This window comes from Dendropsophus ebraccatus, chromosome 5 (genome assembly GCF_027789765.1).
Source record: "Dendropsophus ebraccatus isolate aDenEbr1 chromosome 5, aDenEbr1.pat, whole genome shotgun sequence".
In the NCBI taxonomy this organism is placed as follows: Eukaryota; Metazoa; Chordata; class Amphibia; order Anura; family Hylidae; genus Dendropsophus; species Dendropsophus ebraccatus.
Window position 1 is genome coordinate 97,989,828 of NC_091458.1, and position 18,124 is coordinate 98,007,951.

Sequence of the window (18,124 nt, forward strand, 5' to 3'; positions counted from 1 at the left end):
CACTTGTCTTCTCTGTGAACAGATGTCACTTTTTGCTCTAATTCTGCACAAATCACTTCCCCACAACCTCCTCCTTTTTACCACAGGCAGAACAGGATGTCTCAGCTTAGCTTAAAAGTCCTTTCACACTACACAATCTTCAGCCATCCGAGGCAGCAAATCAGAGTCGATCGGCAGTTGTTTGCATTACCTTTACATGGTGCGATTAATCGAGCAACCAGGTTACATGAACAATCTCTGTATCGTCCGTGCAGCCATTTGCAGTGTGCAACCTGCAGTGTGAGTCATAGATGTGCGGCCAATTTTTCCCTTTTTTTTTTCTGTTAAATGTGGGGTGTGTGGCTACCTCCTGCTACCTCCCTGCACTCCACCCATGTCCCAAGGGTGCTATAAAAAGAGATCATTTGGCTCCTGCCCAGTTGTAGGCTTATTCAGCCCAGGAGAGGCCATTGCTAGTGTAAAAAATGTTAGACCATGTCTCGAGGATGCCCTAACGTGGCGACATGGTACACTCTGATCAAATAGTTTGCTAAGATCCTCACTTTTTAATATCTACAGAGCAGGTGTTTACCGTGTGTACGCTGGGAGGAGTATATACGGTAAGCCCTTGCACCTGTGGGTTGCTGTTGCACCTTCTGTTTTTTTTGCAGCCATTTAAAGTGACTGTGTATCAAATGGATGGTACTAGCAGTTTAATGGGGTGGGTTGGTGCATACAGAGTGTAAATACATTGCAATCACCTGCGCATCTCCTGTTTGCACAGGGAGATATGTGACCAGTAAATAATGATTTTTAGGGCTGCTCAACAGATGTCAGCCAAGGTTCAGGTGTTTTTCCGCTCTTCAGCTGATCGTTGAAACTTTTACATGGGTGGATTATTGACCGAACAAGCCTTGACCGGAGGAAGGAGTGGTGAGGCATTCCAGAGTGCAGCACAAGTGCCTGACCACAACTCCTCTTTGACACTGGATTACAGGGGAAGATATGTAATTGTGCAGCATCCCTTCCCCCGAAAGCTAAAGCAAAGGTACCCATCTAACTAGTAAGCTGTCACTTAATGCACACTGTCAGCACCTCGGGTCGGCTCCAGGTGCTGACGGACTCCCTTTAAATTCAAGATACTGCTGTTTTTTTTTTATTTACCTAACATTTTCTGTCGTATTTTTTACTTTATTTAACTGTGTGAGAACATAGCCTACAGTGAGGTCCCAGAAGTCACACAAACTAAAATGTTGTTATATTGTTTTTTTTTTCCTTGCAAATTACTAGTATGTACTATACTCCCATTGCATCATCACAGTACAACATTTTTCTAGAAATACAAAGGTCTGTTTTCCTCCATCATATTAAAAAGCTCCTATATATCTGACTTTTAAATCTGTGGAATTCTCTCCTTGGGTCTTTATGATGAAGTCTTATTTAGGTTGCTGCTAAGTAATAAGCAGTGTGGCCGCAGAGTTACAATGCTGGTGCAGTCTTGCTCAGGGTTTAGTATCTCTTAATGTTTCCTCAGCAGCTATCTTGAAAAAGATCTAGTTGTAATGAGTTTATGCAGTCTTTTTAGCCGGACCCCCACCACACTTGGGCTATTACAATGAGGGCAGAAGTCCCTGTGACACGAAGACCATGGGGGAGATTTATCAAAGGGTGTAAAATTTAGACTGGTGCAAACTGCCCACAGCAACCAATCACAGCTCCTTTTCCAGCTCTGGTGAAAGGAAAAAGGAGCTTTGTTTAGTCTGGAGAAGAGATGTTTAAGGGGAGATATGATTCATTTATTTAAATATATAATTGGCCCCTACAAGAAATATGGGGAAAAGATGTTCCAGGTAAAACCCCCTCAGAGGACAAGAGGGCACTGCCTCCGCCTGGAGAAAAAAAGGTTCAATCTCCGGAGGCGACAAGCCTTCTTTACCATGAGAACTGTGAATCTGTGGAACAGTCTACCACAGGATCTGGCCACAGCAAAAACAGTAGAGGGCTTGAAAACTAGACAAGTTCTTAGAGCAAAATAATATAAATGCATATGTATAGAACTAGAGATGAGCGAACCGGGTTCGGGTTTGAGTCGATCCGAACCCGAACGATCAGCATTTGATTAGCTGGGGCTGCTGAACTTGGATAAAGCTCTAAGGTTGTCTGGAAAACATGGATACAGCCAATGACTATATCCATGATTTCCACATAGCCTTAGGGCTTTATCCAACTTCAGCAGCCACCGCTAATCAAATGTCGAAAGTTCGGACTCTGATCGACTCGAGCATGCTCGAGGTTCGCTCATCTCTATAAAGAAGCTATCACCCCTTCCCTGTATCCATACCCTCCTTGGTTGAACTTGATGGACATGTGTCTTTTTTTCAACCGTATTAACTATGATCTGTGATTGGCTGCTGTGGGCAGTTTGCACCAGTCTAAATTTTACACCCTTTGATAAATCTCCCCCCATGTGTTTCTTCAGAGCCAGTGCACTTTAAGTTTGAAGCATGCGGTATCATGGAATGGTGTTGAAGCACAGCGACTGGGCCTTTGCCAGAACATGGGATTTAACTGCTAGTATTTCATATACTTTCATAGTTGTGAACATGTATGTTAAAGGCTTTATGTGCAGTTAGTATAAAGCAGGGCGTTAGAAAAGGCATGAAGAAGAACAGACTGCTCTTCAGACACTATAGCTCTGTGAATCCAAAGTAAGTGATATACAGTGCGTTTCTATGAATATATGAAGGCAGAAAATGTCTGTAAGGTATATGCAGGATAGTTAATGGAATACAGTATGTAGCTTGGGTCTGTGTAATCTGTATTCATATTGCACCAACCTCTTTTTTTTTTTTTTTTTTTTTTTTTTCTTTTTTTAAAGCAGTAAACTTGCATAATGAAGCTTTGTATTGGTGTAATGTAATACGGCACAGATCTTAAACCTGCAGCCCTCCAGCCATTGCTAAACTATAATTCCCATCATGCACGGACAGCCAGAGCTTTAGCTGTCCAGACATAAAGTCACCTTAGTTTAAATTGACTGCTTTATGCCATGATGTAAAATCCCCACTGATACGGCGGCAGAGGCATCTTTAATATGGACCCTATATTACTTTGGTCCTGCTTAACCATTGGACCAGCAGGGCACTTGGACGTTTGCAGCAGTGGGCCAAAAGAAGGTTGCCTCGAGACATACAAGGCAAAATGTGCTGTTTGTATTTGAGTTTTTCATTATTTTTAATACTAATGTTTAGCGTTAACTTCAAAATACTGCAGTCTGCCCTGTAAACTACTCTGTGTAAATGAGAGATTATAAATTCCCATTCACTACACTACAGATATAGCAGAGTTAACAATCAGACTTGGTTGGTTAACACACTACAAATGTGTTAACTCTGCTGCATCTGTACCTGTGTGTGCAAATACTGATGCAGCTAAGTTGAGTCAGACTTGGTGCCTTAACATGCTATGATACATCTGTATGAGGTGGCTGTTGCGGGGACTGCTAGGTCAAAAGATTTGGCTGGCACCAATATACTTATATGAAACTGTGCTCATGGGTGCATGGTTATTTAAAAAAAAAAAAAAGACATTTTTTTTTTTTTTACAGGATTATCACCCAGATAGGCCAGATATCCAGAAGTCAATGACTGCTTTCAAGAACCTTTCGGTAAGTTTTTAAGACATTCTTTTATGTATGTGTATGATAGATAGCTGTTACAATGGATCAAGTGCCTGGAGACCTAGCAGGGCTCAGGTCCCGGTACAATTTGATAATAATACAGAGATAGTATGAAGTATTTTGATAAAATATAATTCTCGGGGATAGCTGATAAACACAGAATTGTATTGTTTTTGCAGGCACAATGTCAAGAAGTGAGAAAAAGAAAGGAACTGGAACTGCAGATTCTAAATGAGGCCATACGTGGCTGGGAAGGAGACGATATTAAGACGCTGGGTTCAGTTATATATATGTCCCAAGTAATGATACAATGTGCAGGGAGTGAGGTAAGTGCCGCCATACACAACAGATGATTTGGATATATGCTTGACTTTTTGTTTTGTTCTTGTTAAAATTGATTGTGTAACTTGTCGCATCTTTACTTTGTTTTATATGGTTTGTATTGTGAGCATAATATATGTCAAAGTGACAGACCTGTTACCCTGGTAATAGCATTTCAGTAATTCTTACTATTCAAATGCTGGTTGTTAAGGGGCATATGTTTCAAGATATGTACAGTGATGCATAAAATGTTAACAAATTTTATCTGATTTTCTCATATTAGCTGCTTGAACACTATCATTATAATAAAAAAAGTAAAATTTTCTTGTTTTGTTTTGCATTGACTGTTAGCAGTAAGGGGCGACGCAGCCCTCTGCTACCGTTTGGTGCTGTGTTGGGATCTGCAGGGCTACACGGTCATTGGCCGCAGCATTTCACTAGTGTAAGAGGAGGGGCTTAGGACCAGGGCTGCCCAGGTTTGCATAATGCTGTGTGTAGCTTTCAACTTTTTAATTTTCTTAATTTTAAATACAATTGTATTTAAAGGGAACCTGTCAGCTGTGGTTATACTGTCCTTACCATTGGACAGAGTTTCAAGTGGTCTGACCTTTATGCTGATACATGGTATACATTTGGAATTACCTGGCAGCTCAACATCAATCATGGTGCATAGGGATAAACCTGTCAATCACTTGCAGGTGTTTGGGGCAGCGGTGACCATATTCAGGCTGGGCTCTGTCAGTTAGCTTTTCAGAACCTACATCACATAAGGACCCAGTGGCCACAGTGCTTCTGTCTCTGTTATGTAGCCCTTTGTGAAAACAACTAAATATAATATAGCTGACCAGTTTCCTATTAAGAAGCCATGAATGAACAGCACTATTGCATTTTAGTTTTTGGCCGACTTTCTATTTATACTGCAAACATGGACTGTAGTCTGTAAATTGTGTGCATGTTGATGGGCCCATTGATACCTTAGCCTGTGACTTACTGCTGACATCTAGTGTTATGTCATCTGCATGCACAGTGTGCTAATTTCTAATGTTCTTCCTTCCCCAAAGGAAAAGAATGAGCGGTATCTTCTTCTCTTTCCCAATGTATTATTAATGCTTTCTGCCAGTCCAAGAATGAGTGGTTTTATTTATCAGGTAAATTCATTTATGTGCCTTTCTTATATTAATATATTTATAATTCCTGTTCTGGGCTATTACATTGTTCATCTAAGGCCAATAAAAGGGATTTGGTTATAAACCAGAGACCCCATATACATTTTAATTCTAAAGTCTTACCTGTGGCTCAAACTAAAGGGTTGTGAAGAAATATCAAATGTTAACAAAAAACTAAAAGTTGCAATTTATTAATTAGCTTTAAAGGGGTACTTCCTAAGGCTATGTTCACACGTCGTATGAGACCGGCCGTTCTGTGACCCAGCCGGGTCACGGAATGGCTGGTCTCTGGCAGGATCATCCCAGCCGGTACTTAAGTATCGGTACTTAAGTACCGGCCGGATGATCTTTCCGGCCGCAGAGCTCTTATGCAATTCATTGAATTGCGGCTGCAGAAAACTGACATTTCAGTTATTTGCGGCCCCGTACGGGATGCCGGCCGGAGCGCATACAATGTGTTTACACTCCGGCCTGGATCCCATTGACAGTAAGGCATTGTTCCACTGCGCCAAAAGTACGGCCGTACTTTTACATAGTGTGAACATAGCCTAAATATATATACTGCTAATATGTTGCTTTAATGAAGTCACATTATTTTGGTGGCTGCCCATCTCTACGTGGCAGCCTCTCCATTATAAAGTGTATGTAATAACTTTATTGAAGCAATGTATTAGCAAAAATAAAATTTACTCTCTGGATTGCTGAGGGACCGCCAGAATCCCCACTGATCCCGAAAACAGGGCTTTTCCATTGGTTTGGCATCTGTAGCTGGATAGAAAACTGTATTTATTCTCTATTAGATCTTAAATCTCTAAACACATAACTGTTCACGACTGAAGGACTAGACATTAGTGCTATTTCCAGAAACCTTCAAATCCAAATATGCAATTTCAAGAAATTGTGATTAGTAGGGCAGACAGTTTGTCAGACATCCTGTCCTAAGCCCCATTGATGAACACTTCAGCCTTTTCCCATATAAATACTTAATGGGAGCAATAGACTGCATTCAGTGACCCAGCACGTAAACTTGGTTTAATCTGGCCTTAAAATAGTACATTATCCTTGCTTGTACATTTGTAGTTGTTCTCCATCCTACCAACCCAATGCTTAAATTCATCTGTGTCTAATTTCCATGCTAGAACCTGCTGGTTTACACGTCAGGTGTCCTTATATCAGTTAATCACTGATTGATCAGAAATGTTTAATATTATCTCTATTATTCAATCTAGATTTTCACTTTTTTTTTACCTCAGGGGAAACTTCCATTGACAGGAACTTGCATCACAAAGCTAGAAGACAATGAAAATAATAAGAATGCCTATGAAATTTCTGGTAAGTTTTCTATATTTTTAAAGCATACCTGTCACTAAGTAATGAAAAAAGTATAAAGGCTTGTAGTACCTTCTACCTGCGTCCTTGCTGGTTGGTTATTTTCAAATTCTGGTCCTTAGTAATATCCTCCTTTCCCTAGCAGTCTCTCTCCAGCAGTTCTTAAAAATAGAATGGGCGTTTCCCTTGCTGGTATGACACACCCCCTTAAACTGTCCCGCCCTCACTCTATATGGGTCTATATTTAAAAAATGTAGTTTTTTTTATTTTTAACAGCACTGGATTGATTTAGAAGTTAATTGTAGTGACTGTGCCTATTTAAATCCCAACCTGGCAGCTTTATGGTGGTAAAGTGCATCTGTCATCTGCAATTCACATTGCAAACTGCTGACGCTGTTAGATCAAGGAGGCATAAAGTACCATTACACTTTGTTGAGTGTGTATTACAGGCACTAAGCAGCTGATTGGTGATGGTGCTGATCTGCATGCATAATTTTCTATCCTACATGCACACTTATGATGCCTTTTGTCATCTTTTCTGCCAGCTTGCAAATGCATGCCAACTTGAGTGTAGCATACGGCAGAAAAAGACACACATTTTTGTGCAAACAAAGCTATTTGCCCAAACATGTGCGCCTTTTTCCAGAAATATTCCCTGCTTGTCTGATGGTCAGGCAGAGAGACGGCAAGGTGGTGAGGAGGCATGACCCTGATTTACACCTGCTAGCTGCCTCACATTCTCTGGATTTACAGAAAGGTATGGGTGGCATGAGGCGGGTCTTGATAAATGTCCCTTTAGGTGTTTATATTGATGTGGTGTATGCAACTGCGGCTAACATCTTTTCATCTTATTTCTAGGTAACATGATTGAGAGGATAACTGTGTCATGTAATAACCAACAAGATCTACAAGAATGGGTGGACCATCTCCATAAACAGACAAAATTCACCTCTATGACCACCCCTACAATAAAGCCTCACTCTGTGCCCTGTCACACTGTAAGAGACTCATTTTTCAGGAATTGGTGAAATTAAGCTAGAGATGTATAACACACCAGATCATGTTACTACTGTTGTCCAACCCTTAAATTGTTTTAAAACATGATTAGGGAATATGTGCCAAGCCAGAATCCTATCCGAAAATGGGTATGTTGGCAGCTTTTCTCTTGCTTGTATAGAGCAGGGTGCTCACTGGCTTTCAGGGTGAGACTAGGGGAGTAGTGTGTCTTCTAATATTTTGCCAGCAGCAGTCTTGTTTTGTCACATCCTTGGTATTTTACTGACTGTTTTCTCAAAACTGTGGTTGGACCCTCTGTGATCTTAAACTTGACCCTTATCTTGTGTGTTGTGGATGTAGTCAATCCTAGATTATCACTTTAATTCCATTTTATAAGTTAAAATATGTGTTTCACACATGCATAATAATTTAACAGATTTTGCAACTGAGACCTGAATGGAAGTTCAGATCCAGATGTGAACCAAGCCAAAGACTGTGTAGAAGAATATCCTTAATTATTTCCCTATTTTTTATCATGTCATCTTATATTGTTTTATTTCAAATAGGTAGAATGTTCTGCGGACAATTTCTTTTTCTTTCAGTTAAATAAAAATTTCTGAGCTGCCTACTATTATTTGGGACAATTGCTGTTAACTTAGCAATGGAATTCCCTGCTGAATTTGAGGCTTGTGATTTCGGTGAATTACAATTTGTTTTAATACATTTCTGGCCAAACATCAGCATTTTTACATAATGATGTGAGAAGGATGTTAATTCATAGGTAAAGGTTACATTTACATATCCCGTTCATAAAAGTTTAGTTTCATAATAGGTCACATTCTAACGGTGAACGGAACTGAGTTGTATACAGAATGTAGACATTATTATGCAGCGATGAGCTTAATAAATGAGAGCTCTTTAGAATGATCAGAGAATACAAATGGGTTGAAGACCTCTTAAGGCAAAATACACAATATAATTCTCATCGAAAAAAAAAAAGATAATGGGGGAGATTTATCCAGCTGTCTCTGTTAGGCTGGGTTCACACTGTGGTTTTGCAGTCCGTTTAATGTATCCGTTTTATAGAAAAGAATGGATGCAGAAACTGATGCAATTGTGTGCATCCATCGATATCTGTTTTTCCTTTTGACTTCCATTTGAAACAGATCTGTTAAATGGACTCCAAAAACGTAGTGTTGGCCATAGTCATATCAACAAAATGCTCATGTTTTCATGCAGATAATAACCAGCACATGAGTTAGGTTCTCATCCATTTGCCTGATACTGTAACTTGCCATGGATTTTTTTTGTGCAGCATACCATACCATTTATTTATTTATTTATTTATTTAATTTTAAACTTTTGCTATATAGTATTGAATAGTAAATTCATTTGCAGTGGCTTAGTATAACATTCAGTTTTGTCTTCAGCTTCCTTCACATCCAGTGACACCGTCAAGCAAGCATTCAGACTGCAAGCCAGCACCTCACACACCTGCATATCACACACTACCACACCTTTCACACCATGGGACACCACACAGTATCAACTGGAGCCCATTGGAACCACCTAAAACGTCAAAGCCATGGAGCTTGAGTTGCTTGCGCCCTGCTCCTCCTCTTCGACCTTCGGCAGCACTGTGTTACAAAGAGGTAAGGCTCATTTCTGTTTTTAGCGTAAACCACTTCATCGTAAACTAGTCATGTTTCTAAAGTTACGTCCTTTGTATCTATCATAAACTTGTAAATAATTCATTGTGAATGAATGCAGATTCAAGGAAACATGCAAAGCAGAAACTGCTTTTTATACTGACTGGTCGGCATATTGCTCATTACTTCTTTTTTTTTTTTTTTTTTACCTTTTTTTCCACTCTTTATTAGAGGATGTCTTGTATTCTTAAGGTAAGGGGTAGGCCCCTCTTTGTCCTCTTAGAATGGCATGTAGAGCAGATCTGCACACTATGCATTACCACCTTGCTAGTGGTCTGTTCCCCCAAGACAACTTGTTTTCCATTCATGGTAAACAAAAGGTGTCAAGTCCTCTTCCTCTTCTTTAGGATCCTCACTCCACATCTTTCCCACCTTTATTCCTTAATAGCTGTAATTTAATGTATTTGTTCCTAGTAAAACACACTTCCTTTTGTGCTTGTTTACCACTTAAAGTCTTCACCTGCCTAGGAACGCATGAGGCTGACTGGGTATAATACAGTTTAACGGCTCTACATAAAAACTGATACCAGTTATCCAAAGTTAGACTATGGAACTGGGAAGGACAGTAAAATAATATTGTGTTATGAATTGAAACCACAATCTGGTTTAACTGGTAAGTGGCTAAGGCCCCATATACATCATGATCAGAGTCTACAGAAGAATTGTATGTCAGGAGTATCTTGTGAGATATGCTTCTAATGGAAGGTTGCAACAAATCTCGATGTATAATATACATAGGGATAAATTACATTGCCAATAAAGTCTACTATACCATAAACATTTGTTTAGTGTATACTTTTGTATGGAACAGTTTAGTCTTTTTTTGCTTTCCACACTGCAGATACAAAAAGTATTCTGGCTGAACATAGCCCAAAGACCATTCTTTTTGGCTTATAGATAAAAGGAGTTCAAGAGAGATGTTGGTTGTATGACTGGGGACTTTTTCTTTTATCTGAGTACACCAAGCATAAGTTCTGTGATCACAGCCAATACAATGTGAACACTGCCTAATTTCTGCTTAGACTTGTTAGAGTAGTAGCAGCAGAATAGCTAGGGTTTCTCATATTAATCTCCCTAGTAGCCAGTGCTGGAATTTCAGAGCACCATTGAATGGATACCTAACCTAACGTAGGACCATTGAATATATACCGAACCAAAGACTTGAAAATTGAACTTGACTTTTACGGGAAGGTTATGGTAGAGAGAGATGCACTGAATACTATGATGTTTAGGTTATATTTTATAGAACCAAGATTAGCCATGGGCAGGTGTAGGGCCCAAACATCCACAGAAATTGAGAACGAAAAAGGAAGGCCATCTGGGTTTCCTCTAAAACTTTATTCCATAACAATAAAATTAGACATAAGCACAACTCAAGCATGCTCTGGTCAGTCCGAACCAGAGCATGTGCAGCATTTGATTATCGTGGGTGAAGAAATTTTCATTAACTGCTTAGTGGCTATAAAAACACATACAAAATTAGCTGTTTTTCTATTGCACAGAAACAAAAACGGATACGTCCTCTCCATGTCCTGATCTAAGTGACTTGGTACATTAGAAATATAACATTCATACTTCCGCTATCCAGCAGGTTTTTTTAAGCGTTTTTAAGTTTGCGCCGAGTGCAACCTGTACATGACAATTTTGCTAGCTCCTGTCAGCTGCAGATAAAAAATTCTTATTTAAGGGTAGCTTCACACGTACCGGATCAGCTGAAATCCGTGAAATCAGCTGCCGATCCTAGTAGTGTGAAAGTCTATGGATTTACATATCCGCAGTGGAATTTTCATTCCACTGCGGATATGTAAGCAGGCCCCTTTAACCCCCTGCCGCGCGCAAGCCCCCCTTCCGAAGCATACATTACCTCCTCGGCTGTGTGTGAGGCTCCCGTCGGTCCCCATCAGCCAATCAGTGCACAGCAGCAAGGTAATGTATACTGTGGGATGCGGGGGGTTAAAGGGGCCGGGTCACATACTGGCAGCAGAATGTAAATTTCGCTGTGGGTATGTGACCCCTTCACTTCATACTACCAGGATCTGCAGTGGATTTCGCTGCAAACTCGCAGCGTGAAATCCGCTGCGGATCCGCTATGGATCTGCTACGTGTGAAGCTACCCTAAAACTAAAATAGTTTACAAAGATTCACATGCAACCAAAAATGAACTCCTGTATCTATCTCCCTACAACTTAAAGGCATCTGAAACCCTGTCAGCCTTGTTTGGTACAGATATACAGTGACCATATATAGTAATTCTCCTACCGATAAAAAATGTATTTGGATATTGTGTTCCTAAGGGCTATGGCAGCAGATCTACCAATTTACATACCCTCTCATTAAGTGACCCAATCCCGGTCACTATAGAGAGTAAAGGTTGAGAAAACATTTGGTTGTGTAGCTTAGGGTAAGGAATGGAAAATGGGCAAGACAGGATCCATAACTAACATATTGCAGTATTCACAGCATATTATCCTTGTATCTTTTCTCCAGTGTAGGGTGATATAAATTTCTGAATGAAGTTTTAATTTTTTATTATTTTATGTTTTATGGTCACTAAGGAGTATGACAATTAGAGGGACTTTGTCTGGTGTATTTCTATTTAAGGCAGACCTAGTTATATAGTAATTGTATCAGTCATCTTGTATGGACTGGGTAAATAGGACTCTTATTTCCTCTTCTAGGAGTCCTGTCAGGATTTACTTTGCTTTTCAGAAACGCTGCTTCAAGTCATATAAACCTGTACATCACAGAGATCGGCTTCTTTCCTTCTATCATATACTAATTGGTGCACTGTAAATAAGATGACTGGTTCTTTTCACATTTAAACAGTTTTATATTTTAGTCAATTCTACAACCATGGTAATAACTTTGCAACCTTAAATCGACAAACACGTACACAAGTTTTTTTTTTTTTTTTTTTTCTCTCCTTTCTGTGTTTTCCCCCCAAAAAAGTTAATCTGGTCTGTAATACTTTTTTAAAATGGAATTTTTAATAATGATAAAACTATGTGTTTAACTACATTTTCCCTATTAACAGGATCTCAGTAAGAGCCCCAAAACAATGAAAAAACTACTTCCTAAGCGCAAGCCAGAAAGGAAGCCATCAGATGAAGAGTTTGCACTTCGAAAAAGTATGTGGGGAAGATGTTACAATCGAAATCTTAGTGCTTGAAATATTTTTATTTATGTATTTTTTTCCTCTTACTTACATTGCCAGAGTAAATTACATGTACATCTGAAATCATCACTGGTTATCCACAAATGAAAAAAAAAAAAAAAATGCAGTTTTTGGGCTAGAACTGTTTTTCATACCACGTTTATTTGTTGTATTTGTAACCTTTTAAAAAAAAAACATATGTAGCGCTGCTGGGAGCTTAAATGTAATTTGTGCTGATTGGTTCCCCTTTAGTCCTTTATAGTTGTCTATGGGGAAAGCATCCCAAAAATGCCGCCATTATGCAGCAAAAATGTTGTGCGTGTAGACCATGTAGTAATTTGTTACATATTTAATATCTGGCTACAGTGTTTTGTGTGTGTGTGCGTGGTTTTTGTTTGTTTTAGGTTTTGTTAGGTAAAAAACAATTGTTAAAAACACCATGGAAAATTTTGGCAAATGGTATGTGAAATCTTAGAGGTTATCTCAAGATCAAAAGTCTCCGTCCCCCCTTCTAAAATTTTTAGCCGCCCATCGATGCTGAGAATGGGGGTCATTTGCCCTCCTTTCCATTCATTCTCTTTGACATTTAACCTCTGTTAATGGGATTGTTAGGGGCCCCAGCAGTCAGACCACCGAATAGCATCTTCTACTCTTTCAGAAAAACAATACTTTCTCATGTGGCTCTATTATCCCCTTACCAGATAACTTTAGGTTGTGCCCCTTTCTTACTGAGTTTAGCGCATAATCTCCCTCTCCCAACCTATAGCTATATTGCCCAACGCTCAGCTTGCTATCCCTAACACTTAGCCACACTGCACTTATTTTGAGGCTGTCAGAAATCACTACCACTAAATTCTTCTGAAGTCTTGGTTAACACAAAACTACACATATAATATTCAGGTAAAGGATTCCTTGTCTCCAAGTTCGGTTTCATTAGGAATCATTGAATTGCAGCTTTCAGTGATATTTAGCCAGTAAATAATTATCCATGTCGCAGACACTTCTGTGAATATCATCCCTATTGTACACTGTAATCGATACACAGGCAACCCTTACCCTTAAGTCCTGACCGGTTTTGTTCTTTGCCCTTACCTATAGTTTGAATTGCATTGCATTTTTGGCTTCTTTCAAACATCTCTCATTGTTTTCAGGCACAGCAGCACTAGAAGAAGATGCTCAGATTTTAAAAGTTATTGAGGCCTACTGTACAAGTGCCAAAACACGTCAAACATTAAATTCCAGTGAGTGCCTTTTCTTTATTTTAAAAGTATAGTTTTATAGTGGGATATTTATCTATGTTTGTTGTTTTTAGGTAAGTGTTAATGTAACTCACAGAACTTTCATATTGGTTTGTCATATAAAGATTAATTACTGTATAACTGCTGAACTGCACTGTAGCTTATATTTATTATGTATTGTTTCTTTCTCTGAGTCTTAAAGCAAGTCTGTACCAAACTGGTGCCAGTTATCTGGTAAATCATATCTTTGGGCGGTGTTGGGTCAAAGAGCTGGGGCCTAGAGCATCCGTGCCCTAAGCCTGCAGCTGCCCTTCATTTTAACTATGCCCCTGGGGTGGGCAGAACGGGCAGCAAGAAAAAAAAAGGCCTGCAAGCACAGGGTATGGAAGCTCTAGGCCCCTCCCCTTTGACACTATAAAGAGTGCTAGCAACTCGGTACAGATTCGCTTTAAGCACATAGGGGGGGATTTATCAAATGCTATGAAATATGCTCTGATGTAAACAGACCATGGGAAATAATTACAGCTCAGCTCTGGTAAAATGAAAGCTGAGCTGTGATTGGTTGCTGTGGGCAGTATCCACCAGAGTATATTTTACAGCATTTGATAAATCCGGGGCCTAGGGTTATTTTTTTTTTTTTTTTTATATACCCAACAAAGCCAATGTTATATTGCCTATTGGCATTATTATAACCAGATGTATTTTGTACTTTACTTTTATTGCCAGTTAATTTTCCCTTAGTGATCTTTTTTATGTAGTTTCTCTGCAAAGTGAAGAATTTAGTCTAATGCCACTAACTTGTAATGGCAATTCTATCAGGTTTTTGCAGCAATTTTGCTAAAATGTTAGTTCTGTTCGTCAATTTCTAATGATTTTACTACCCTTAAAAAGCTTTCATGGCCTGTAAGGTGATCACAGACTAGTTGTCTGTAGCTCTATATTAAAGGGGTACTACGGCAAAAAGTTTTTTCTTTAAGATTAACTGGTTTCAAAAAGTTATATGGATTTGTAATTTACTTCTATTTCAAAATCTTAAATCGTTCCATACTTATCAGCTGCTGTATGTTCCACAGGAAGTGATGTATTCTTTTCATTCGGAGACAGTGCTCTCTGCTGACCGCTCTGTCCAAGATAGGAACTGTCCAGAGTAGGAGAGGTTTTCTACGGTCATTTGCTACTGGCTGGATAGTTTCTGTCTCGGTCAGAGGTGGCAGCAGAGAGCACGATGTTACACTGGAAAGACTCCATAACTTCTTTTAAATAGAAGTAATTTACAAATCAATATAACTTTCTGAAACAAGTTGATTTGAAAGAAAAAAAAATAGCTGGAGTCCCAATTTAAACAGTTCTCCTTACCTTCTCTGTATGAATTATCCCATATCCTTCTGTGATAAAATACATTGATAAACTCTTTAATCAGTGTGTTAAATGCATGTGTTTATTTTTCATGGCTGGTAGGTTGGATGTGTTTGCTTTTCTGTGCTTTTTAGGCAGCAGGTAAGCAGAGATATCTATATTAAGGAACCACAGATTTCCAGCCACGTTCTTCATAACTTTGCAATAAACAGAAAGGTCTCTTTCTGTTTCTATTTTCTGCTGACTTTGCTTATATATCACAACCAAGCAGCTTTTCCCATGTGCTTTGCAGATGATATATAATTTTATTGAATGATTGTATCAGAGTGAAGCAATCATGTTTTATCCAGCTCTTCCATTTTGCTTTCTTCCTTCATGTTTTATGCCTCTGCATCCTCCTCAGTGGCTTATTATGTCTTCCAGCCTGTTGCATCTGTCTCTGATGCTGATGTTATAAATCTATATGAAATAACTTTTCAGCCATGTAGTGTGCACTGACATAGTTCTCACTTATTAACCCAGATAGTAGAATATAGTAGAGAAATGTTGTTCTAATAGGTTTTCCTACCCAGTTAAGATAACCATGTTATTGATAAAACTACTAAGCTACGATGTCAGATTCTTATCAAGTCTTATTCATAGCACTCAGTCCACCAAATGGCAGTTTGCTTGATCTGGTCCATCTTAAATGGCTACTACCACTTAGGTAAGTGTTGGTATATTGCAAGGATATACCGTCACTTACTGATTGATGGAAATGCAATTACAAGTATCAGATAATCCTTAGAATAAGAAAGCCACAATGCTGATAAAACTTTGTACAACAGTCCCGTTTAGTTATGGTCCCCTGCACAAGGAGTGGCTGTGGGAGCCTTATTGTAAGAGAAATGACAAAGGGAGCTATGACTGCTTGTTTTCCCAGCTGGCTGGGGTCCCAGAAGTCAGACCCTTTTATTCCAGAAGGTGTCTGCTTATTCTGGGCTAAGTAGTCATGTGGGCGATTCTACTGAGTGATTGATTGTTATCTGTGTTGAAGTGTACATATAGAGAGAGCTGCAGGACGGCCCACATGACTACATAGTTCAGTATAAGCTGAGATTTCCTAGAATAAATCACTAGTGGCACTTACAGTTCCCTCTGTTCTATGATATGATGCCTGCATTTTCAGTGTTTAAAGAGGTTATCCAGCAATAGAAACATACAGCTACTTACTCTGAGAAACTGCACCACACCTGCCCTCAAGCTGTGTGTGGTGTTACAATTTGGCTTTATTTACTTCAATGGAACGGAGCTGCAGAACCACATGCAAACTGAGGACAAGAGCGGTGCTGGTTCTGGAGGAAATTAGCTGTGTTTTTCAAATCCTTGGTAGCCCTTTTAAGTATTTGTAGCTCAATCTTCAGCTCTTACCTAACCTGGTGGCATTTCTGGTTTGTTCTATCAGTCACCATATTGTGCTGTGTCCACTAGCCCAGTCCCTAGACAGAACGCATTTCATGTAGTTACTGTAGGCTCACTAAATTCAGTGACACCTAACAATAGTGGGATCTTCTGGCTGCACAGTTTTATCAAGTAACTAATGAAATCTGCAAAGCTTTGGTCTCCTTTTTTAACAATATTTTCTTTTTCCCTCTCTTCCCATCACCCTTTTTTGCTTTTTGTTTTGTTTCATGTTATGATTTTGGTTGTGGCTTCTTCTGTCCCGTTCTTCTCCTCCTCCTCCTCTTCCTCTGTTCATTCCTTCCATCTTTGCCTCCCACCATTGCCATTTCATTTCACCCATACATCATCCTTAGCATGGCAAGGCACTGACCTGATGCATAATCACGTCTTGGCTGATGATGACCAATCAAGTCTAGACTCCTTGGGTCGTCGCAGTAGTCTTTCACGTTTGGAGCCTTCAGACCTCTCCGAAGACTCTGACTATGACAGTATATGGACAGCCCATAGTTACAGAATGGGGTCTACTTCTCGTAAGAGCTGTTGCTCATATATCTCTCACCAGAACTAATGCACTTCTAAACTTTTTTCTTAACAAAATGCTTGTTATACCACAACCTACTTTTTTCTTAGATGTTTACTTGTTTTCTGTCTTTAATGTGATTATTTTAAGAACTGGGGTAGTTTCCGGTACTACTTGTATGTATATAAATGAATCCAGGTTTCTTTTTCTGCTGGGGGGAATCTATTCACAAAGGTAAAATGTATATTGGTAATATACCTCACACTCTTAAAGTGCTTGCTACCAATTCCTAGCTTAGTTTTATGTAAGAGAATGTGAGGATTTTTTTTTTATACGCTGGAAGGTTAAGTATTCTGTCTTTTGATGTTTCTTTTGAAGTGATCATTTTATGTGTATTTTTTGTAATTTGGAAACCTTTTAAACCATGCAGATTTGTGAGGACCTTTGTGAATATATAATTTTGTATAGAAATATCTTCTAAATTAAGTTAGTATTGGAAGTAAGCTAGTTCAGAGGGAAGTCTCTGCAGCATAGCACATGACTGGCAGGAGAAGTTTGCACAACCGATGTGTAGAAGGTAATGCAGCACATGATGTTTAAAGGAGAAGTCCAGTGAAATAAAAATCTACAGTGCAGGCAGGGGCCTGGGAAACATATAGAATGCATACTTACCCATCCCAGTGCCCCTGCAGCGCCTCCTTCAGCTCTTCCATCTGTAACGTCACAACCCGGCTGATGGATTACCTGCTCAGCCAGTGACTGGGGTGGGACCCACTGCAGTCACTGAGTAGCTGAGCTGGCAATCAATTAGCCAGGTCGGCCCTCTCAGTCGTGATGCATTAGGAAGCAATGAGAAAATGAGTTTCTGCAGCAGTCAGACAGTTGGTGATGCAGCGCTGTGGTGGCACGGGGATGGGTAAGTATACATTCTTGCTTGCACTGTACTTTTTTAATTTTGCCTGACTTTTCCTTTAGTGGAGATACAAGGGAAAATCCTTGACTTGCTGGCATTTGCTATGATCACTGTTTGTTTGTGTTTTATTTTAATGTGCCTGTATGTATTTTTAAATTATTTTCTTTTGTGTTTTTGTTCCTATTGCTATTATTTTAATTGTTCATCATGCATATAACGTATCTGATGGTATCAAAGAGGCTTCCTGCCTTGTACATTTATGGCATATTTTATTAATATGAGACTTATATGCGGTGGGGAAACCCCTTTTTCTAACCATCA

The 18,124-nt window shown here is 39.3% G+C and overlaps 1 protein-coding gene across 3 annotated transcripts in view; it reads left to right on the forward strand.

Moving 5' to 3' along the window:
* Positions 1-18,124, forward strand: part of ARHGEF7 (Rho guanine nucleotide exchange factor 7) — an 81,807-nt gene that overhangs the window by 52,439 nt on the left and 11,244 nt on the right. For 2 of the 3 annotated variants that reach the window (XM_069972366.1, XM_069972367.1), the window contains 8 exons: positions 3,587-3,646; positions 3,838-3,984; positions 5,041-5,127; positions 6,399-6,477; positions 7,333-7,472; positions 8,901-9,122; positions 12,214-12,307; positions 13,485-13,574. In XM_069972366.1, coding sequence (XP_069828467.1) covers positions 3,587-3,646; positions 3,838-3,984; positions 5,041-5,127; positions 6,399-6,477; positions 7,333-7,472; positions 8,901-9,122; positions 12,214-12,307; positions 13,485-13,574 — 919 coding nt within the window. Of the gene's footprint in view, positions 1-3,586; positions 3,647-3,837; positions 3,985-5,040; positions 5,128-6,398; positions 6,478-7,332; positions 7,473-8,900; positions 9,123-12,213; positions 12,308-13,484; positions 13,575-16,723; positions 16,901-18,124 lie in introns of all 3 variants that reach the window. The other variant, XM_069972369.1, reaches the window with a different exon arrangement.